This window comes from Solanum stenotomum, chromosome 8 (assembly GCF_019186545.1).
Source record: "Solanum stenotomum isolate F172 chromosome 8, ASM1918654v1, whole genome shotgun sequence".
Classification (NCBI taxonomy): Eukaryota; Viridiplantae; Streptophyta; class Magnoliopsida; order Solanales; family Solanaceae; genus Solanum; species Solanum stenotomum.
The window spans coordinates 29104949-29129080 of record NC_064289.1 but is presented as its reverse complement, the minus strand read 5'-3'; the positions used below and the strand labels follow the sequence as shown (position 1 = coordinate 29129080).

General features: G+C 35.4%; 1 protein-coding gene across 1 annotated transcript; it reads right to left on the bottom strand.

Annotated features, from left to right (window-relative positions):
• Positions 1-1778: 1778 nt before the first annotated feature.
• On the bottom strand, positions 1779-2435 carry LOC125873687 (agamous-like MADS-box protein AGL80). The gene has a single exon (XM_049554562.1). The coding sequence runs from the start codon at positions 2433-2435 to the stop codon at positions 1779-1781; it is 657 nt and encodes a 218-aa protein (XP_049410519.1).
• Between the last annotated feature and the right edge of the window lie 21697 nt (positions 2436-24132).

Genomic DNA, 24132 nt, shown 5'->3' with positions numbered 1-24132 from the left:
TCACTAACTAATATTAAAAACAAGGTATACATGAATGTGGAACCAAGTGAGAACGTGGGCAAATTCAACTTAAGGACGAATACATATTCCAAGTAAGTACATATACAATGTACAATAGAGCAAGTAGGGATCTTGTGAGGTAATATTATAGTCTAACACAATGGGAGCAATAACCAATAAATGTAACATATGAACATGTGAAAAGATGACATATATGACGGAATAGACAATTGAAGCAAGTTGGCAAGATATGGGCAGGTTGTATATCCAACATAGAAACATATGTACCATGTGTAATCTAGGTTAGCTGCATGCTAATACTTGGTAGAGTAAGCACGTACATTTAGTAATAAACTCATGTTAGAGTACTCACTTTAATGCTCTAGGGAGTAGGAACTACAACTATGGATCAATCACTACCAAGGGCACTTAGAAATCTTACTTTTTTGTAATGCAAGTGTTGGATTCATGCTAAAGAAATAGGAAATCGAATAGCCTTACATACCTCAATTCCCAATTGATATAGCTTATGAAGTGTCATCCTATCCTTTAACGTCATAATCTTTATCTACCTAAACTAATCATTAAGGCTAATATTAGCAGCTTACCAACCAACTCGGGATGTTTCAACTCATCAAAAACAGTAGCCAGACAGCCAACCCATAATCCTTCTAATTGATTGTTTTATTTCATAAATTATGTCTGTTATACTTATTGACACGAAACATCCTTCCCATGGAACCGGCAGTGTGCTTACCAAAACTTTAATTTAATGGTGCATCACTATAGCTTATAAATTTGCCCCTTGCAGCTTTTCGCAATCATTCTCTAAGTACATTCATGACCTCCCATAAACAAATCAATACAATAGCAGTCCTCAACACTGAAAATAATCAAAAGACTTGAATTTATGGTTTTCAATCACCATCCCACGAGTTGCAATAAACAAGTAAGTCTAGAATTCTCAAATAAACTAATAATTAGAGGTTGCGGCAATGGCCTTACCTTTGTTATCTAAATCTGTTATTCTCCTTCAATTACTGTTTTTGTAACCTTTTTTAATCTTTGGAAGAGGCTTGCAGAACCTTGGCTACCAACACATATAACTATCTCTAATTCACTCCTCTTGAATAACTATCCAATATACTTGAAAAAATAGAGGAGAGAAGGTGATCTTGTGGCTGCTTTGGAAGAAACAAGATGCAAAAATAGTTAGAACCCTAGTATGAAAATTGGGTGGTTGTTTCATCTTGAGAGAGAGAAATATATGAAAGTAGGTGATGCACCTACTTGTCACCTACTACCTTAGTTAAGTCAAGTAAGCACCTGAATATTTTATTCCATTTCTAGACCTTAATACCTTTAACTTAACTTAAAACTTATATACACTATGTCACTTTAAACTTTTGACTCAAATACCACCTTATGATCTCAAGTTTAAATACTTCCATCGACATCAACTAAATCGGGTCGCATCAAAATCCATAGATAGTTCACTTTAAACCTATTCTATTGTCACTAGTCGCATAGGAAATCGAGTCCATAAATATACCCCAGGGCAATTTATAGGCATCATATAAATAGAACTAATACACGTAGAATACAGGGTGTTACAGAAACACACAAGTCCAAAGACTTTATATATTATTGGTGTGTTTTGGATCTTGATCATTAATATTGTTTAGTGATAGGTCATCTAGCAAAGTCACGACATTATCATTATTCCAATTTAGTAATTCAATCAATGAAGGCTTTTCTGGAATGTCACTAGAGTAGTTCTAGGAGTTATTTATTTGAATTAATGTACCCATTGGGGGGATCTCCTCTGAAGGGTCCATTTGTGGTGTCATTGAATAAGGCACTAGACCATACAATGGAAGATCTATAATGGATGAAGGCATCACAAAAGTCATTGTTGTTGGAGGCATGGATTGAGGGACATTGGATGTAGACCCCTCATCACTAACATTCTTTTTCATTGCTTCACGTACCAGTTCAAGGTTCTTCTTGAGCACATAACTTTGATCATTGAGATAGCCAGGATTCGTGTCAATAGAAATAGTTTTTCCATTCAACACTTCATGCATCTCATTCGTAATTTCCTTTATTCTATTTTCCTTTCTTACCTTTAGTAGGCTTTTCTCCAACTTCTTGATTCTTTCTTCAGTGAATTCATCTCTTGTCACCGTATTTTTTAATCTCTCAAATGTTGCCAATTCTTTAAACTTTCGAAAGGTGTTGATTGCAGCACCATGATTGGGAAACACCTTAGGTTCATCACTATAAGGACTATAGATGATGGCAGCCATTTCAATGTCACAAAGAGTCATGAGTTCTTGTGCCTTTTTCAAGAACCCTTTATGTCTTTTCTTGTATGAGACTTTTCTATCAGTTTCATTTTCAATCAAAGCAAATATTACTTTGTTTCTAGGCATTTCTAAAGAGGAGGAATATAAGGATATATGTATTTGTTCAAGAATAACTTTGTTGTTGTTGGTGTTGTTGTTGTTGTTCTTATTGTTGTCTTTGCCTAAGATTCACCCTTAGATATATATGAAAATTTTGAATTTTAATTTTTTTTTTGAGTAGTCTTAATTAGAGAACTTTTTTATTCTCAATAATAAAAATTTTGGAATAAACTTAAATGAGAGTGTATTATATTGAATTATATGTAGTTTTGGGATCCAGTCTTGTACTAGCCAAACATTTTGAGTCAATTTTTTCTTATAAGGAAAAGAATTAGTAGTGTTTAAATTTGAATAAGTAGTATCCACAAAACATGGTAATAAGTTTATAGCAAATATGTTTCGTATAGTATTACAATATTATTTTTTCCAATTTTTGAAGATAATACATTTAGAAGAAATTTTATACTAATTTCATATAGTTTAAAAATTAAATCCTACTTAATTGCCTTTTTATTATTATATGATACGTACCAACCTATTACATGAAACTCAGTGAAATCTTTGAAACACCCCATATTCTAGAAAACCAAAAATGAAGAATTCCAGAAGTTGCAGGTGCCATATACGGGACCACCTACGAACCGTAGGTGGGGTCCGTGGTTGGCCACCTGCTGCCCCTCCCTAGAAACCCAAAAAAATCTTTTAAGGGTCAACCCATGACCGGACCTATAGACCATAGGTTTGACCACAGACTGTGGTCCTGGTCCATAGATCAAGACCCCCAGAACCCATCCCCTGAAGTTGATGGACAGACTGACATGACGGGCTGTTAGTCGATCGACAGTCCGTCGGTCAGGCCCGTCAGTTTATCTCGACAACTTTTATGTTTGGGTCATATTGGTCTTTTCCCTATGCGTTGGACACCTAAACTACGCTGTTTAACCCCTAAACTACTTCGTTTTGACCAGTTTTAGTCTAGTAGCTTAATCAGAACTTACCCTAGTCAATTCATTCTCCAAAATTCATCCGATTTGAACGATGAGTCGACTGACCGTCTCCAAGAATGCAATAAGTTTCCCTCAGTTTCACCGCCAAAATCAAAAGATTTCTCTATGGAATTTATCACCATGTATGTGGGATTTCACTAGTGCGTTGCTTTCACCAATTAGGTCCCTAGAATTTAGTCAGATACTTGATTCACTTCATTATGCTTAGAGTTAGGGTTGCTAGAACTTTAGATTATTATTGTGATTTAGCTGTTAGATTAATCCTAATTAGAATATTACATTTTCGTAACTAAGTTGCTTAATTCCTGCATGAAATTCAGTACCCTAGTTGTGTAGATTTGTTTAGTTGATGAATTACACTTGCTAGATCAGTTTATACAGATATACATACATCAGTCTACAAATATTTCATTATTAGTACTTAATGTTGCATTTTCAATTAGCATGTCAGAATCTTGAGCTATCCAATTTATATTCAGTAATGTTGTATTGTATACATGCTAGTTGGGAGTAGGCTTAATACCAAGTGGACTAGGGTTAGTCACCCACTAGTAGGTAAGGTAACCCGTAACCTAGAAAGACAAGTAATAACTAGAAGGATAGAAACAAAGCAAAAGCAAAAAATTTAAATATATAAACAAAAGATAAAGCAGAAGCAAGCCAAAATAAATATACAATAAGAGAATCTTTCCCAGGACCTAGAAGTCACAAGTATAGAAATGCTAAACAAAAGACTAGAAGTCCCAACAAAGGACCCAAAATAAAAAGACTTGTCCCAAAATCGGAAGACTAGCCAACAATATACAAATGGATACAAGTAAATTCTACAACGTCATATGCCTACCATTGCCTTCTGATCTGGCAACTATAATCTCGATATCAATATTGGTAACTGGTGCTCACACTTGCATCACAAAATAGATACAAAGTGTAGTATGAGTACCGCAAACAATATGCACTTAATAGGCATCATAGGCCAATTGAGTAATAGAAGTAAAGGAAATTCAAAATGCAAAAATTAAACACGAAGATGTCAAACAATGAGAAACAAAAAGGAAAGCACAAGAGTGTACTAAGAATAGATAAGAAGTAACTTCAACTAGATAAACTTAACTAGACACCAATAAGCCTAGAAGGTACACTAGTGCACAGGTTTAAGTAAAACCTGAACAGACCCCCATAGCCCGTAAGGTTCAGATAATAGCTAGAAACTTATAAGAGAACTTGAGGATATTACAAGATCTTCAACAACCTCTCACTGACTAAAATTGTGGAAAAAGAATCAATAATAAAACAAAATCACCCTATTAGAACTTGAATCGGATCAAAAGGTACATCAAAATTAATCTTCTAGTTAGAACTTGAATCGGATCCAATGGAAATATAAGATAGGACCTCTTTGTTAGAATTGTAATAGGATAAAAGGGTTTTACAGTAGACTAACCAACTAAGAACATGAATCGGGTCAAAGGGAAATATAATATAGGTCCTTTTTTTCATTAATTGAATTGGATCAACGAGAACATAATTACACAGTCAAGAATTAACCTGACCAAAGGGATGATACAAGCGGGGACTAAACCCATCTAAAATAGATGCATCGGGAGCTTAAAAAAGGAGCAATAATAAGGTAAACATGCTCTAACTATAGAAAACATAATCCAATGACTCCAATATCTATTTTCCATCATCACTCCGGTTAAAGGAAAGACACAAGACCTCCTTAGAATCTTTAGGGACCAACTCCTACTCATACTCCACAAGTAGATGCTAAATAACCAGTACACCCACAATAACCCATGTAAACACCAAATCTATCTAGAGGATAAAATAAAAATATAAAAGAGCAAGCTGAGTTAAGTAGTCTCCTAAATATCATACCCCAATTTACTATATAAGTCAACAAGGAACTAAGTTGTTGAAACACCCCAAAAATATCTAAGATAAGGCCCAACTCATTCTGTAACACCTCATACATCTACTCTTAAAATATAAATCATTCAAAGAAAGTATAAGAGCTTGAACAAGGTGATACCATACTTGTTAAGGTGTATTAAGGAAATTTGCCAATGGAACTGAAAACTATCTAGGGTTATAAGGGAGTTGAAATACCACGCCAAGTTCAAAGCAGTCCTATCCGCTAAGTTCTCACATGAATTCATATAAAGGTAAAATTCAAATAATCATATCTCTTAACATATAAAGAGTTAGGGGGCATATGACCTATAAAATTCAAGGTCTATGAGGATTATTCCCAATTCAACTATGTTTTGCTTATTTCAAGTTCAATGTAAAAAGTTAAGGCTATTTTACTTAAATGTGTCTGGTATATGAAATTCACCTACGACACCTGCTTATTTCGCGACTCACCAAATAGGTTGGCGAATAACCGAATTATCTCAACTACTTTTCCTAAAAACTCTAAGTATGTGTCTATTTTGGCGATCTAACCTTCCATTTGGGGAACCGCTAATTATCTCAGCGAGCCGACCAGTTGATTGCTAATTTGGCAGACAAGATTCATTAAAATGTCATTTTTTGTATTTATGATCTTCTTAGTTTCCTAGATTGGCATTCTTGACCTTTTACTCATAATTAACTTCCCTAAGTCCATATATTTACCAAATATCATCATTTTATGTATAGAAACTCTCAAAATCCCTAATTCTCCTTCTTTAAAGATCATGAAATCCAAGAAAGATATTTCTCCAATTCCCCAAGATCTAAAGTCTCCTTGATCATGATTCTCTGTAAGATATTTTTGCTTAAGGTATTCAATCCAAGACTCTTCTCAACACTTCATCTTCCAAGATTGTATTCAAGTTTTTCTAAGATCATTGTTCTTCTAGGTATGTAAGACTTCAATGAGTATTATTTTTGTTATAATGCCTTAGTTATTTTGATTCTGAAGAATTTCATTAGATCATTAGAAGTAAAGCACGGGCTTATATAAAATTATGATCTTTATTCAATAAGCTATGGTTTCATTATTTCACTTAGGTATTAAAACCTTATGGTACTAATTTAGCATGATTTTTATGGTCATTCTAACCCTTAACTTATAAAAATGAATTCAAGTGTGATACAAATTACAACCTAAATACATGTTATTTTAAGGTATGCCTTGTGAGTTGAGCCTCATATATAATTTAAGATGATAAGTAATTTTCATACATATGAGCATTATATGAGTATATGTAATCATGATTTATATTATTCTTCAGTTGAATTACCTTCAGTCTTTAAGTTTAGTTATTTGTTTGATTAAGCCCTATTACAAACTCGTACATTCAATATATTAATGTCATTCAAAATGTATCTTTTCATAATGTAGAATTAGTAACTTAGGATCATCATCAAGACTTCCCTTGAGATCACCTAATATGCTCGTCAACTTTGGTAAGACCACTTCACTTTCGGAAGAATCCAGATTTATAATTTTTTAGTAGTAGCATTTTGAGGTTTCATGGGTCTTGCTTTGACACCTATTTTTATATAGTAGAGGCTTCACCGATAGATAATTTTTTAGGGTAATTCAATATTCAGTTTTAGATATTTTATTTAAAACTTTATAATTCATACTGAGAGGGAGATATGATCTTAGATTCTCTTCTCTAAACCTTCTTTCAGGTGATACTCTTTAGGAGGGAGATGTGTTCTAGAATTGTTGAGCAGTATTTTAATCCAAAATGTAGTATGACTTATGAGCTAATAATAGAAGTGCCCAGAGTAAGAAGTATGCATTTAGAAGATTAGAAACCTATGAAAAGGGGTTATTTTAGAAACCTAAGAAATGGGGTAGTTTAATTGTGTCTTTCCAAATAATTTATATGAATATGATTATGACTTCTCTGTTGGTATTTACTTAGCACCGAGGGAACTATGGAATGGAGGCCATACTGCCAATATAGGTTTATTCTTGAGTAGCAATTTCCTTGTTCCAAGCTATGTGCCTCTGTAGGATTGTCTTAAATTACTTAGCTAGTGGATCCACAAAAGCAATAAGGAATGAATGTGACAGAATTCTACCATGACAATTACTTTCTCCTTTATCGGTGTGAGGTCATATTAGATTCCATTTTATAACTCACATGGTCTTATTTTTAGTTAATGGTAAATATCCCACAAATGAACAAGATTTTCCTCAAAGGTTTTATGAAAGCCTTCCTTATGTTTTAAGAATGCATTGACCTTGATTATGAATCATCGATTCATTAAAGAATATTTATATGTTTTACTTGGTCATGCATATCATGTTTAAAGTTCCTCAAATTATCGTGCATGTGTTTTTATGAATTTTTCCATACTAAGCTTATTTAATGAACTTAGGCATACTTTCACCTATATTGTCTTATAATATAGGATAATATGTTCCTTATCCGGCTTGTGGCTAGCTTGGTTTTTTCTACTAGGATGGTGGATTGGTGAGTCCTCATTCTCTGAGGAGAAAGCCACTAATGCTTTATTTCTCATATTGTCTTTTAATTTTAAGACTTGCATGTGATATATAGGTTACATTCCAACCACTCCTATAATGTTAGAAAGGCAATGTCAAACATAGTTTAGTATTTCACACTTATATTCAGATCCTCATATGATATAAGACTTTTATCGTCTATTCTCTCTTGCTATATTTCTTTTACGTCATGCTTATATCAAGGGGCTAGTTTAGGGCCTCTCGGGGTCCTATTTTCCATGTCACATCTATGGTTTAGTTTGGATTGTGACAAACTTAATAATTAGAGTATCAAGATTTAGAAAGATTCTAGGATGTCCGACAACCTTCGTCGAGTAATCTTTTTCATGAGCGTAAAGTGTCCCACATTTATGAATATTAGGCTACAATCCATTAGGAAACTTCATCTCTTTCACTTCTCTAAAGTCGTTTCATAGACTCTATTTCTATAAAGTCGTGCCATAGAGTCTTAAAGGATGAACCTTAAATTGAGGAACCTCGGGATCCACATTTTCACTGCATTTCTTCTCACATAAACACTTTGTGGTGCCACGTCCTAAAGATCATTTTACAAGATTTAGGAGAGGGATATTTTTGGAAACAAACTCTATGGCACAGCTTTAGAGTAATGAAAGAACTGAAGTTTCATGAACGCATTGTAGCCTCCTATTCATAAATGTGGGGAGCTTCATACTTATGAACAAGTGTCTATTCAACACGCTTGTCAGACATCCTAGAACCCTCTATAAAACCATGTGCACCTAATACAAAATTTGTCACGACCTCAAATACACCCTTGATGTGAGATGGCCTATAAGACCCCGGGAGGCCCTACACAAGGCACTTGACATACATACCACACAACATAATGGACAAAAGTAAGAAATCTCATATAATAAAATAATTTTACATAAAAATGGATGTCTAAACGTAATTTTTACGAGCCACTCTAATATATCAAGAAGCTATTAGGATGAAAACCATACATCACGTACAACATCCGAAAACTTAAGACATAAAATATAGAGTAAAGGTGACACTATCCTCAGATCATGAGGACTCACCAAGTATTCAATCTTCTGTCCAATCCAGTCATGAGAAGAAGGAGGAAGTTTGTCAAACTCTGGAGTAGTGAAATAATGAAGGCACAAGGATGCATTATAACATGGAATATACTATCTATGAGGAAAATGCATGAAACATGATCATAAGGGGATATAATAAAACATGATATACATGACCTAGCTAAACACTGTAACTTCATTAAAAGAATAATCATAAATCATGAACATGGTTAGTGCATCTGAAAATATAAGGAAAGCTTCACAAAATATTTGAAAGTACCTTTGTTCATTTTTTGGATATTCATTTTAACTGACAATAGACCATGTGAGCTATACCATGGAATCTGATGTAACTCCCACATTGAGAAGGGAAAGTATATTTGCCATGATAGAATTTGTATGATGACTTGTATGCTATTTGTTAATCTAATAACTAGTGTCACGCCTCGAAGCTACCCCCAGGATGTAAACATGGGACCTAGGATCAGGAGTGACCCCAAGCCAACCCTGCTGGCATATCATAAGCTTACTTAAAGATAACTGAAACAAGAAATATTGTGCGGAAGCTTAAAATATGTTATAAACTAAATGATGGGGAATACCCAATCTAAATCTGAATATAAATAAATACTGAGCAAGAGTTTAAGACAATGAACTATTACTCAAATGCTAAAGCTGAATCTGTCTATGTTTGAAATAAAGCCTCTAACTGACTAGAGATGCCTGGGATATCCCCCAACTAAATCTAGAAAAACCAAAACTAAAGACTAGAAGTAAAAGAATCATGTGTGTTGTCCTTGGAGAATGAAGACTCACCACTGATATTGCTGAGTTGAAGATAAGGAACCGATCTATGCGTAATCTGAATGCTGAGGACCTGAACCTAGATCACGAGAAGATGTAGCGCAGAGTATGCGTCAGTACTTGAAAGGTACTGAGCATGCATGATAGAATAAAGTTAATTAAAACATATAATTGAACAAAGCGATAAAGCAATGATATAATCTGAACATGATAAATATGCTAAACATGATGAATATTAACTAACTGAATTTAGTGACCAAGTTTAAAAAATACTGATACTGAAGACTGAACTGTAAGTGATAGTCTGGTCAATACACTAGAATATGTTCGTGGGATCTACTAATAACCGACATAAAACCACATGAGCTATATGTGAAGTCCGATGTATACACCCCATCGAGAGGACCCAATATACCTTGCCAAGGGTATAGAGGCATGACTGGCGTGATCACTAAGTATAATGCCCACAAATGGCACTAACCTACGGGGGCACGTAGTTCTAGGACTATGAGGGTGACTGACCCTAGTCCACGCGGTTTTAAGCCTACTCCCAACTGATTATGTAAATAATACATTATGACTGCAGTGATGTAATACTGAATAGCTCAAATACTGACATGCTAACTGAAAATACAACATTAATATGTTGATAATGGAACATTCTTAACTGAGTCATATATATCTGAATAAAATGACCTAGCATGATATAGAGAATCAAGAATCTGACTAAATTCTAGGGACCCAATGGGTTAAAGGAACCCAGTAGTGAAATCCCATATACCTGGTGACAAAACTTATAGAGAAATCTTTCGTTTTTAGGGCTGGAACTGGAAAACCTTGATACGTGTTCTTGAGGGACCGCTCGACTTTTCTCTCTGTTTTGCTCTAAGTTTCACTTGATTATTGTGGATGATCGATTAGGGTAAGTTCTAATCAAGTCACTAGGATAAAACTGACCAAAACTACGTAGTTTAGGGATTAAACGACGTAGTTTAGGTGTTCAATGCATAGGGAAAAGACCAAACGACCACTGACTTAAAAGTCTGACGCAGCTGACGACGTCCCATTTGACAAACCGTCAAGCTGGCCGTGGTCCTTGATCCAGTAGCTGCTGGTTTCTGGGACGAACTTCCACAAGTGCCACCACGGTCCATCGTCAAGATCACGGCCCATGACGGGTCCCATAGTCTATCGTCTAGGACTAGTGGACTCTGACTGGCTTCCACGAGCACTAGTACGGCCCGTGAGGTGGTCCATGGCCAGTGAAGGGCTACGTGGTCGACCTCTGTTGGAAGGGAGCTGAGTTCACTGACAGGTCAATGGACCGTGGTCCCTCTCACGGTCTGTGAACCCTGTCGTGGTTCACTGTTCTAGTGTTTTTCTGCTGCATTTTCTAAGTTTGGTTTCTGAGGTATTACAACTAAGTTATTTAAGACAATCATATGGGGCATGCATATTGGAACTAAAGGTTTCTTTCTAGAAAATACCCTATTTGATCCTCCCTCTCAAACTCTCTTGGTTCTAAGTTGAATACCAACGAAATATTAATATTCATAAACATATCATAATTCATAGTAAAACATATTTCCAATATTAATCCAAGCTTAAAACATCATACAATAAATCAGTAAATCTTGAATCAAGATTGTGTGAGAAAATATTTCAGCATTCATGATTCCTAAAGGTGTGAGAAAGTTCTTTCACAATTTTGTTGATGCTCATCCTATATAAAACTAGATAATAAAACATTCTTTTTCATAAATAACACATAACTCTAATGAAAATAACATTCATATACTCATAGGTTCCTCATAAACCCCATGTCTTTTAAGAGTTTATAGTCAAAATCTTGAAAATTGCATGGATCCATGTGAAATCAATTGAAAAGTATGTAATTATTTAGAAACAATCATAATAAGATCTAAATTGAACAATTGAATCAACAAAATATTAACCAATGAAGAATTGAATGAAAACCAATGAATTTGATTAAATTTAACTTGGAGAATTTAGAAATCTTTGGGGCTCAATGGGTTAATAGAACCCATGGAAGAAACCCTACATACGTTGATCTTCAAAGCCCACAAAAAATAGTTCAAAAGAGTATTAGATTTGGAAACCCTAGATTCTTCATCCTTGATCTTGAGAGAGAATTTTTGAAGAAAACCTTAGAGGGGATTTGGGGATTTAAGTGAATGAGAAAGATGGGGGAAATTTTCAGGTAGAAGGGCAGTTATATGATATATAAATAGAGGTAAAACGACATAAAATAGGAATTTAATAAATACGAAAATACCCAAATATCCTTGAGAAGTAACTGATATATGATTTCTACAGTTTGGACCTACGTTCCGCTGAAATTTCTTACATGCATTGGTCAACCATAGAACCAACTTTAGAAACCCAAATCACCTACATCCAATGTGATATTTCTACGAGTCATGAAATTTCCTACAATCCATAGACCCATTCAATAGCTCTCATTTTTCAGCAAAAAAATCTTGTAACACCTCGGGTATAAAAATGAAGAAAATCCTAGTTTTCAGAAACTCTGGTGCCAGTACCAACGGAACCACCCATGGACCGTAGTGGGACAACAGGCCGTAGGTGGGGTTCTGTTGTTAAGGCCCAAATCTTTATAGTCTATGATCCCACCCACAGTCAACCAGTACGGTCTGTGGTTGGACCTAGGACAATATGTCTAACGTAGGTGAGGGTCAGCAGCCAGCTAGAGGGANCCATAGACCCATTCAATAGCTCTCATTTTTCAGCAAAAAAATCTTGTAACACCTCGGGTATAAAAATGAAGAAAATCCTAGTTTTCAGAAACTCTGGTGCCAGTACCAACGGAACCACCCATGGACCGTAGTGGGACAACAGGCTGTAGGTGGGGTTCTGTTGTTAAGGCCCAAATCTTTATAGTCTCTGATCCCACCCACAGTCAACCAGTACGGTCTGTGGTTGGACCTAGGACAATATGTCTAACGTAGGTGAGGGTCAGCAGCCAGCTAGAGGGAAAATACTGTTAGGTCAACTTCAAATGGTCATAACTCTTAGCACACAAGGATTTAGGTGGCCTATGACCTATGAAATAAAATATAATTGAATCCTCTTTCAATACCACCGAGTTAGCTAAAAATCCCTTCTCCGAGTAAAAAGTTATACTCATTTTAGTGAAGCCCTGTCGCGAAAATCATGAATGATGAATTCAAATGATGACCGTTAGGTCAAACGATGGATCATAGGTCCCTCCGTGGATGGGCTTCATTAGAATTATGTTACGGTCATTTTGGTTCTTTACCCTATGCGTTGGAAACCTAACTACGTCGTTTTACTCAGTTTAGGCCTAGTAACTTAGTCCAAACTTACCCTAAACCATTATTCTCTAGAATTCACCAAGCTTAGAACAAAAGAGGTGACCCAATCCCTCCAAAAACGCATCAAGTTTTCTTCAGTTCTAGTCCCAAAATCGAAAGATTTCTCCCTGAAATTCATCACCATGTATGTGGGATTTAACTGGTGGATTCCTTTTGTCCACTAGGTCTCTAGAATTCAGTCAGATTCTTGATTATCCATGTTTTGTTTAGACCTTGGGTTTCTAAAACCTTAGATATTGGTTGCGATTTAGCTATCAGAGAATTCCTAATTAGATTATGATGTTTTCGTGGAATCATTGCTTAGTTCTTTGAATGAAACTCAGAACCCTAGTTTTGTACAGTCTCTTAGTTCATGAATTACACATGCTAGGTCAGTTAAAAAAATATACATGCTCCTATTTTTGAATATGACATTATCAGTAAATTATTGTTACATTGTCAAATTTGCATGTCAGTATTTCAGTATTTCAGTCATAATGTATCATATACATATTCAGTTGGGAGTAGGGTTTACACTGAGTGGACTAGGGTTTTAGCGAACCCTCATAGTCCCAGAACTACGAGCCCCCATAGGTTAACTCCCATATGTGGGCATTAGTTTTAGTGATCACGCCAATCATGTCCTTAAACCCCTAGCAAGGGATATCGGGCCCTTCGATGGGGTGTATACATTGGACACCACGGTTAGCTCACGTGGTTGTTATGTCAGTTAATAGTAGCTCTCATAGTTAGACTCTAGTGCATTTGATCAGGTTTTCAGTTATACTTCAATATTTAGTCTTAGTATGTTATGTACTTGATCATGGCATTCAATTCAGTTCTTTTCTGTATGTATCAGTATTTCCATCATGTTCAGATTATATCATTGCTCAGTTATGCTTTGTTAAGCTTTTAATCTATCATGCATTCTCAGTACCTTCCAAGTACTGACACATACTCTGTGCTACATCCTTTCATGATGTAGCTTCAAGTCCTCATCTTTCAAATTACGCATAGATCTATTCTCAATCCACATTCAACAGCTTCAATGGTGAGTCCTCATACTTCAAGGACAATAGATATGTTTTCAAATTTCGTCTTTCATTTCAGTTTCAGTTCTGCTAGGGTTAGCTAGGGACATATCCCAACAACTCTAGTCAGTTAGAGGATTTTAGATATAGTTTAGATTTAATGTTAGTTTTTGAGTAATTGTCTAGTATCACTAAAGCCTTAGAATTATATATATATATATATATATATATATATATTCAGACTAGTTTTGGGTATTCCCCCATCATTCAGTTATCTCTTGTTTAGCTTTTACATTAGTTCATCTTTTCATAGATATATTCAGTTTGCTTATGATATGCCAGCTCAGGGTTAGCTTGGGTTCATTCATGATCTTATGTCCCGAGTTAATGCCTAATGGGTAGCCTTGGGGCGTGACAAACTTGATATCAGAGCATTAGGTTCAAGAGTCGTAGGATTTCTAAGACCCACATTAAGTAGATTCATTTTCATAGGTGTGAAGTGCACCACATCTAATGAGAGGGAGGCAACGAAGTGCTTTAGGAAGAATTCACTTTTTTTGCTACTCTTATCGTGCGTAAGATATGATCCAACTTCCCATTTCTAATTCGATGTGATGTGCTTCAGATCATGCCTCAATCCAATGTAAAACTAGGATCATTCGGTTCAGTTTCCAAATGAGCCAGTCTCAAAATAGGAGGGTAGTAGTTCAGTGCCTAAAGGTCAATTTAAGACTTGCCTTAAAGCTAGAAATATGATCTCTAAAGGGTATTGTAGCACATGTTAAGGAAAAAAGGAAATAATTAGCGAAAGATGTTCATCAGCTTGCTCGCTTAGGACTTAGTCTTACGGACACATCAGATTGTTGTGTTATAGTCCATAATAGATTAGAAACTTCATTGGTAGTGGAGGTTGAGGAAAAACAGGACAGTGGTCCAATATTATTCTAGTTGGAAGGTGCAGTTCGGTACAGTTCATCAATATAAAATAGAGGTTTTATCCCAAGGGAGAGATGGTCGCTTATGTGTTCCTAAGGTGGATGAGTAGGTGAAGCTGCCTTGATTGGGCCAGATTTGATTTATGAAGCTATGGTATAAAGTTAAGCTTGTCAGAAATAGACTTAAGACAAAACTCCTACACAGATGTAAGGATAACCGACTTAGAGTTTGAGATAGATGATTGGGTTTTTGTGAAAGTATGACCTATGAAGGGGGTGATGAGATTTGACAACTTGGGTAGTAGAAGCAGCCATAAAGGCCGAGTATCATCATCTATTTCCTTTCGATTCTGTTTCAGCTTGAGATAATAGTTTCCCTTCTAGTCTCTCAGTTTACTCATGGGTAAATTCATTCTTAGTATCATGTTCCTTCAATTGTTCTTGCATTTTAGCATATTTGCATGATCTTGGAACTCAGTTCAGCTAGATATCAGTTTCTAGAACTCAATGGTAAGGATTGCTTCTTTTTATACTCAGCTTGTTTAGAATTCCTTCAAGGACGAATGTTCCCAAGGGGAATATATTTAACACCTCGGGTCTCAAAATAAAGAAAATCCCAGTTTTCAGAAAATCTGGTGCCAATACCAACGTAACTACCCACGGACCGTAGGTGGGACCATGGACCGTAGGTGGCATTCCGTCGTTAAGGCCCAAATCTTTATAGTCTTTGATCCCACCCACGATTGACTAGTATGGTACGTGGTTGGACCTACAGACCGTAGGTGAGGGTCAGCAGCCAGCGAGAGGGAAAGTGCTGTTAAGTCAACTTCAAACGGTCATAACCCTTAGCACAGAACGATTTCGGTGGCCTATAAACTATCAAGTGAAAGATAATTTAAACCTCTTTCCAACGCCATCAAGTTTGCTAAAATCCCATCTCCGAGAAAAATGTTATGCTTGTTCAAGTGAAGTCCTGTCGGGCAGATCATGAATGACGAACCCAAACGATGGTCGGCAAGTCAAACGACGGACCGTAGGTCCCTCGGTGGATGGGCTCTGTCATAATAAAGTTAGGGTCATTTTGGTCCTTTTCCTTATGCGTTGGGCAGTTAAACTACATCGTTTGATGCCTAAACTACATCGTTTTACTCAATTTAAGCCTAGTAACTTTGTTAGAACTTACCCTTAACCATAATTCTCTAGAATTCACCAAGCTTAGAACAAAATAGGAGAAAAGAGGCGACCTAGCCCCTCTACGAACACAACAAGTTTTCTTTAGTTCCAGTATCGAAATCGAAATATTTCATCGTGATATTCATCACCAGGTATGTGGCATTTCATTAGTGGATTCCTTTCACCCACTAGGTCCCTAAAATTTAGTTAGATTCTTGATTCTCCATGTTTGGTTTAGACCTATGGTTTCTAAAACCTTAGATATTAGTTGTAATTTAGCTGTTAGAGTATTCCTAATCAGATTATCAAGTTTTCATGGAATCGTTGCTTAGTTCTTTGCATGAAACTCAGAACCCTAGTTGTGTAGATTCTCTTAGTTTATGAATTACATATGCTAGGTCAGTTAAACAAATATAGATGCTCCAGTTTTCGAATGTCACATTATCAGTATATAATTGTTACATTCTCAGATTTGCATGTTAGTATTTTGAGCTATATAGTGTTTCAATAATTCAGTCATAATGTATCATATACATATTCTGTTGGGAGTAGGCCTAGCACCGAGTGGACTAAGGTTTCAGCGTACCCTCATAGTCCCAGAACTACGTGCTTTAATAGGTTATGTCCCCTCTGTAGGCATTAGTTTTAGTGATAACGCCAGTCATGCCTTCATACCTGGCCAAGGTATATCGGGCCCTTCGATGGGGTGTATACATCATATACCACGGTTAGCTCATGTGGGGGTTATGTCTGTTAATAATAACTCCCACAAACAGACTCTAGTGCATTTGACCAGGTTTTCAGTTAAACTTCAGTATTCAGTGTCATCATATTATGTACTTGGCCATTTAATTCAGTTCAGTTCTTTTCAGCATGTATTAGTGTTACCATCATGTTTATATTATATCATTGCTCAGTTATGCTTTGTTCAGCTTTTATCCTATCCTTCATGATCATTACCTTTCAAGTACCTACGCATAATCTATGCTACATCCTTTCATGATATAGGTTCAAGTCATCAGCATTCAGATCACGCATAGATCGGTTCCCGATCTACATTTAGCAACTTTAGTGGTGAGTCCTCATACTTCAAGGACAATAGACATGTTTTCAAATTTTGTCTTTCATTTTAGTTTTAGTTCTGCTTGGGTTAGCTAGGGAAATGTCCCAACAACTCTACTCAACTAGTGGTTTTTTCAGACATAGTTTAGATTTAACGATAGTTTTTGAGTGATTTTCAATATCACGAAACTCATAGAATTATATATATATAGATAGATATTCAGACCAGTTTTGGGTATTCCCCATCATTCAATTATTTCTTGTTTAGCTTCCGCATTAGTTCATCTTTTCATAGATATATTTAGTTCGGTTATGATATGCCAGCTCGGGGCTAGCATGGGGTTATTCATAATCCTAGGTCCCATGTTTACGCCCAGGGTGTAACCTCGGTGTGTGACAATTCTACTATGTCTAGAATAGTTCTATGGAATCATCTTACGACCCATCAAACTTCCTGCGACTCATTCTGGCTACTCGTATGTCAAATATCAGAAATATGAAATTTCAAAATATTCAACCTCACACCTTCCAGATCCATCTACGACCCATAAAACCTTTACAAACCATAGATTGGTGTGGTAGGAAACAACGAGTAGCTCAAATGAGACATTTCTTTCACAACTTTGGCTTTTCCATTTCTGAGGTGTTATGTATATTATCGGCATTGTCATTCTTTGGTGGGTTAGCTTGAGTGTACATAGCCTAGCCTGCGTGGTATGGAATCAATTTAGAAGGCATTGGACCAGATGAAGGTGATTCAAGACAATATTTCGATAAATTAGAGTAGGTACATAAGTTATGCTAGTCGTAGGCCTTTGATGTTCTCAGTTGGTGATACCTTCTTCTTCGATGTATTACCCATGAATGTTGTGATGAGATTTTGGAGGCGGGGAAAGCTTAGCCCAAGGATTATTGAGCCTTTTGAGATCATCTAGACAGTTGGTGAGGTTGCATACGAGTTGTCTCTACCTCCAATATTCTTAGTTATCCACCCAATCTTTCATGTTTTATGGAGGCACCAATATGTTCTTAATGAGTCTCATGTGCTTCAGTATGATGAGGTAGAGTTTGATGCCTTTTTTACTTTCTTGGAGGAGCTAGTCGATATTATTGCCAAAGATGTGTGCCAATTTTGTTCAAGAGCCTTTATTCTGGATAAGGTCTACTGGGGGCATCTTCAGGTTGAGGAGTCTATCCGGGAGATCAAGCTTGATATCCGGGAGCACTTTCCTAGCTTGTTTAAGCCTTCAAGTACTTCTTGACCTTTACTTTCACGGATGAAAGTCCCTTTTAGTGGACTATGTTGTAATGACCTCCGGAACAATATTGTATTTATGTCACCTGTTTGTCATTTAAAACATTCATAAAGCGATCCCGAAGTCATTTTACGACTTAATGGAACTATCAATTCGGTCACTTGGTCATTTTATTGATTTATATGTAAATTTTAGTGTCTTGGAGATTTTGAAATTCTTAGAGTCAGTTTTGATAGAGTTTAAGAAATGACCTTAGAATCCAATTCTGAAAATTTCATCAACTTTGTAATGGACAAATTAAGCTAGTAACATTGTCTCTGTGACTCACGAGTCTTTTAATACAAGTCTTTGCGATTAGACATTTTAATTTCCAAGTTAAGACCTAAGTTTGACTTTTGTCAAAATTTTGAGTAGACGAGCTTGGATGAGAATTGCTCCAGCTCAGTTAGCTTCGGAAAGTTGTGTTTGATCTAGAATGATTCGTTGTCTGGATGTCGAGGCCTTGGGGCTAATTTTGAGCCCTTTGTGGATTTTAGCTTGAAATTAGGTTTTGTATGAGACCCATATTTTGTCAAGACGACCTTGCATGGAAATTTTGTCTGTTCCATTGAGTAAAAAATGTCATTTTAATTGGTTTGCATATCTCATTTATGTGTATAGGGTTCCGAACAAATCCTCTTTCTAGTTGGGCAGCTTACGCCCCTAGGAGTGGACTTGTTGGCTAGGCGGCCTAGATTGATTGCCACTCTTGCGAGCTGGGCTAAGATTTGATTGGATATGATGGTTATTTAGGCTGGGAGCCCAACTTTAGGTTTGTGGTACTCTTCTCTTAGTAGACTTAGCTATTTTGTGTACCTTTCAGGCTTATAGGGATCCGTTCGGGTTTTGCATAAACATGCACAGAAGTGTACCTTATGGGCTTATGGAGGTCAAGTTAAGTTTAGTTTAGCAGTACTTAGGTATGCTCGTATGCTTTCCTTTATATTATCTTTGACCTATGTTTGTGTCAAGATTCTATCTCTTCATAGTGTTTTAACCTCTCTTGCTCAGTCGGCCGACAATGTCTGTGAGTACCTTTGTTTTAGTACTCATGCTATACTCTGCATCTTTTTCGTGATGCAGGTCCAAGTACCAGCTACCATCAGTGATGGTTTGTGTTATCTTTTATAACATTTGGGTATCAGAGACGAGGATGAGCACTTGGCATCTTGGATCATATGTCTTTTTGTGTATATACGTTCATCTATTATTTTTCCTTTGAGAGATCTTGTTGTGTTCCACTTTTGGGACTTGTATTTTCATATAACATAGCTTTGTACTCTTGATTTCTAGTTTCTGGGACAGTTTCTTATAAATATATTTTTGGTTTTCTTCGGTGTATATCTTATTCTTAAACCTAGTGTTATTTCTGCTTAGTTTTCCTCTTATACTCATTACTTGTTATTTTGGGTACGAGTTGGCTTACCTACTGAGGGGTTATAGTATGTGCCATTATGACTCGGAAAATAGAGTCGAGACAAGTAATATCCCATACTATTGTTATTTCTTTATTCTTAAACTTAGAGTATAAATTCATAATATTTGATTAGTAGTTATATTATCTTAATAATTTTTCATATTGCAACATTTCTAATTTTACGAACAAATGAGTAAAAATCAAATTAAAATATTAACTTACACGGTTTTGTTTCGACAAAAAAATATTTTATATAATATATTTTAGGCTAGAATATCATAGTTATAATCTCTACCTAGGCTCCCTCATTTTTTGTGAGGGTTCGATTCTCCACATCATAATCCCCACCCCTAGTTCCCCTTCCACACCACATTTTTTTAATTTTTTAAAAAATTAATCTATTTTTTATGAGAAANTTTTGTGAGGGTTCGATTCTCCACATCATAATCCCCACCCCCAGTTCCCCTTCCACACCACATTTTTTAATTTTTTAAAAAATTAATCTATTTTTTATGAGAAAATTTAACCAATTAACAAATGTGATGATACAATTAGCAAGTTTTGGATTACAAAAATTAATTATAAACAGTTAAATTAAACCACAAGACATGACTTTTTGTAACTTAATAAAGCTAAATAGTTAATACATCTCTTACTTCACCTTATTATTTCAAAATAGATATTTTATAGGTCTTCTAGATAATTTTGTTTAATGTTTAAATTCATATTCAATTTTAGATGTGTTATTGTTTCACTCTAAAAAGCTTAGAGTTAAAATTTATCTAATACATGAATCAATTTCTTCAACTTTTGAATTGCAAGAGGTTTATTTTTTCGAAACAGTACCAACAACAATAATTGAATAATCACAGCAATAAAAGCGCAAATGAATGAATAAATCACAAACTAGTAATTGTTCATATATTTAATAAGTGAGTGAAATAACAAACTTTGAAAAATAACTCATCAAACACCAGACCCTTAATATAAGGAAATATAAAAAGTGATGTGGAGAATCCTATACCGCACTTAGACATGCAAAACATTAAAGACATATATTGTCCATCAGACCACATGAACATATAAAACAACAACAACAACAACAACAACAACAACAACAATAATAATAATAATAATAATAAGCAAAACACAATAGTCTAAAGACTTTATATATTATTGGTGGGTTGTGGATCTTGATCATTAATATTATTTAGTGATAGCTCATCCACAAAGTCACGATATCATCATTTTTCCAATTTAGTAACTCAATCAATGAAGGACTTTCTGGATTGTCACTAGAGTAGTTCTGGAAGCTATTCATTTGAATTAATGTACCCATTGGGGGGATCTCTTCTAAAGGGTCCATTTGTGGTGTCATTGGAGAAGGAACTGGAGCATACAATGGAGGATCTATAATTGATGAAGGTATCATATACATCATTATTGTTGAAGGCCTGGATTAAGGGTCATTGGATGTAGACCCCTCATCACTAACATTCTTTGTTATTGCTTCACGCACCAATTCAAGGTTCTTCTTGATCACGTAACTTAGATCGTTGAGATAGCAAGAATTCATGTCAACAGAAATAGTTTTTCCTTTCAACACTTCATGCATCTCATTCGTAATTTCCTTTACCCTATTTTACATTCTTACCTTTAGTAGGTTTTTCTCCAACTTCTTGATTCTTTCCTCGGTGAATTCATCTCTTGTCACCATATTTTTTTATCTCTCCAATATTTCCAATTCTTTAAACTTTCGAAAGGTGTTGATTGCAAAACCATGATTGGGAAACCCCTTAGGTTCATCACTATAAGGACTATAGATGATGGCAGCCATTTCAATGTCACAAAGAGTCATGAGTTCTTGTGCCTTTTTCAAGAACCCTTTGTGTCTTTTTTTGTATGAGACTTTTCTATCTGTTTCATTTTCAATCAAAGCAAATATTACTTTGTTTCTAGGCACTGCTAAAGAGAAGTAATATGAGGATATATGTGTTTGTTCAAGAATAACTTTGTTGTTGTTGTTCTTCTTCTTCTTGTCTTTGCCTAAGATTGACCTTTATATATATATGAAAATTTTGAATTGTAATTATTTTTTGAGTAGTTTTAATGAATATTTTATTGTCAACAATAACTTATTTGGAATAAACTTAAATGAGAGTGTATCATCTTGAATTATATGTATTTTTTGGATCCAGTCTTATACTGGCCAAACATTTTGAGTCAATCTTTTCTTTTAAGGAAAATAATTAGTAGTGTTTAAAATTGAATTAGTAGTATCCACAAAACATGGTAATATGTTTATAGAAAATATGTTTCTTATAGTATTACAATATTGTTTTTTCCAATTTTGGAAGAAATTACATTTAGAAGAAATTTTATAGTACTTTCAAATATTTTGAAAAGTAAATCCTACTTAATTCGTCATTTTATTAATATATGATACGCACAGACCTATTACATGACCCTCTGTGAACTTTTTTTCCAAATTAGTATTGAGGTTAATCAATATTCCATAATTGTTGTTGTTGTTCTTGTTCTTGTCTTTGCCTAAGATTGACCCTTATATATATATATATATATATATATGAAATTTTTTGAGTAGTTTGAATTAGAGAATTTTTTATTGACAACAATAATTATTTTGGAATAAATTTTAATGAGGGAGTATCTTCTTGAATTATATGGATCTTTTGTATCTGGTGTTCTACTAGCCAAACTTTCTGAGTCAATATTTTCTTATAAGGAAAAAAATTTGTGTTGTTTAAATTAGAATAAGTAGTATCCACAAAACATGGTTATAAGTTTATAGAAAATATATTTTATTGTAGGATTACATTATGATTTTTTCCGATTTTGGATGAAATTACATTTAGTAGAAATTTTATGCTACTTCCAAATATTTTAAAAAATAAATCCTACTTATTGGTCTTTTTATTACTATATGATACGGACCAACCTATTACATGACCCTCAGTGAAATCTTTGTAACACCCCGTATTCTAGAAAACCAGAAATGCAGAATTCTAGAAGTTGCAGATGTCACCAACGAGGTCACATACGGACCGTAGGTTAACCCACCGACCATAGGTGTGGTCCGTGGTTGGCCACATGCAGTCCCTCCCTAGAAACCCTGAAAAAAATCTTCTAAGGGTTGACCCACGGCAGGACTTGTGAACCGTAGGGCAGACTACGGGCCGTGGTCTTGCCCCGTGGATCAAGACCCCCAAAATCCCTCTGCTGAAGTCGATCGACGGACTGGCAGAACGGGCCGTCAGTCGATCGACGGTTCGTCGGTTGGCCCTGTCAACTTTTAATTTAGGGTCATTTTGATCTTTTCCCTATGCGTTGGACTCCTAAACTACACTGTTTAACCCCTAAACTACATCCTTTTGTTAATTTTTAGTATAGTAACTTAATCAGAACTCACCCTAGTCAATTCATTATACAAAATTCATCCAATTTGAACGAAGAGTCGACCAACCCTCTCCAAGAATGCAACAAGATCTCCCCTCAGCTCTAGCCCTGAAGTCAAAAGATTTCTCCATGGAATTCGTCAGCAGGTATGTGGAATTTCACTAGTGGGTTCCTTTCACCCATTAGATCCCTAGAATTCAGTCAGATTCTTGATTCATTTCATTATGCTTAGACTTAAGGTTTCCAGAACTTCAGATTATTGTTGTTATTTAGCTGTTAGATTAATCCTAATCAGAATATTATGTTTTCATATCTATGTTTTTTAATTCCTGCATGAAATTTAGTACCCTAGTTATGTAGATTCATTTAGTTCATGAATTACACTTGCTCGATCAGTTTATACAGATATACATGCATCAGTCTACAAATGACTTAATGTTGCATTTTCAGTTAGCATGTCAGAATCTTGAGCTATCCAGTTTATATTCAATAATGTTGTATTGTATACATTCTAGTTGGGAGTAGGCTTAATAATGAGTGGACTAGGGTCAGTCACCCTCACAGTCCCAGAACTATGTGCCCCCGTAGGTTAAGTCCCTTATGTGGGCATCATATTTAGTGATCACGCCAGTCATGCCTTTATACCCCTGTCAAGGTATATTGGGTCATCTCGATGGGGCGTGTACATCGAACTCCATGTTTAGCTC

Excerpts from the sequence above, each read along its gene's own strand:
- LOC125873687 (XM_049554562.1), bottom strand. The coding sequence starts at position 2,435 with ATGCCTAGAAACAAAGTAATATTTGCTTTGATTGAAAATGAAACTGAT.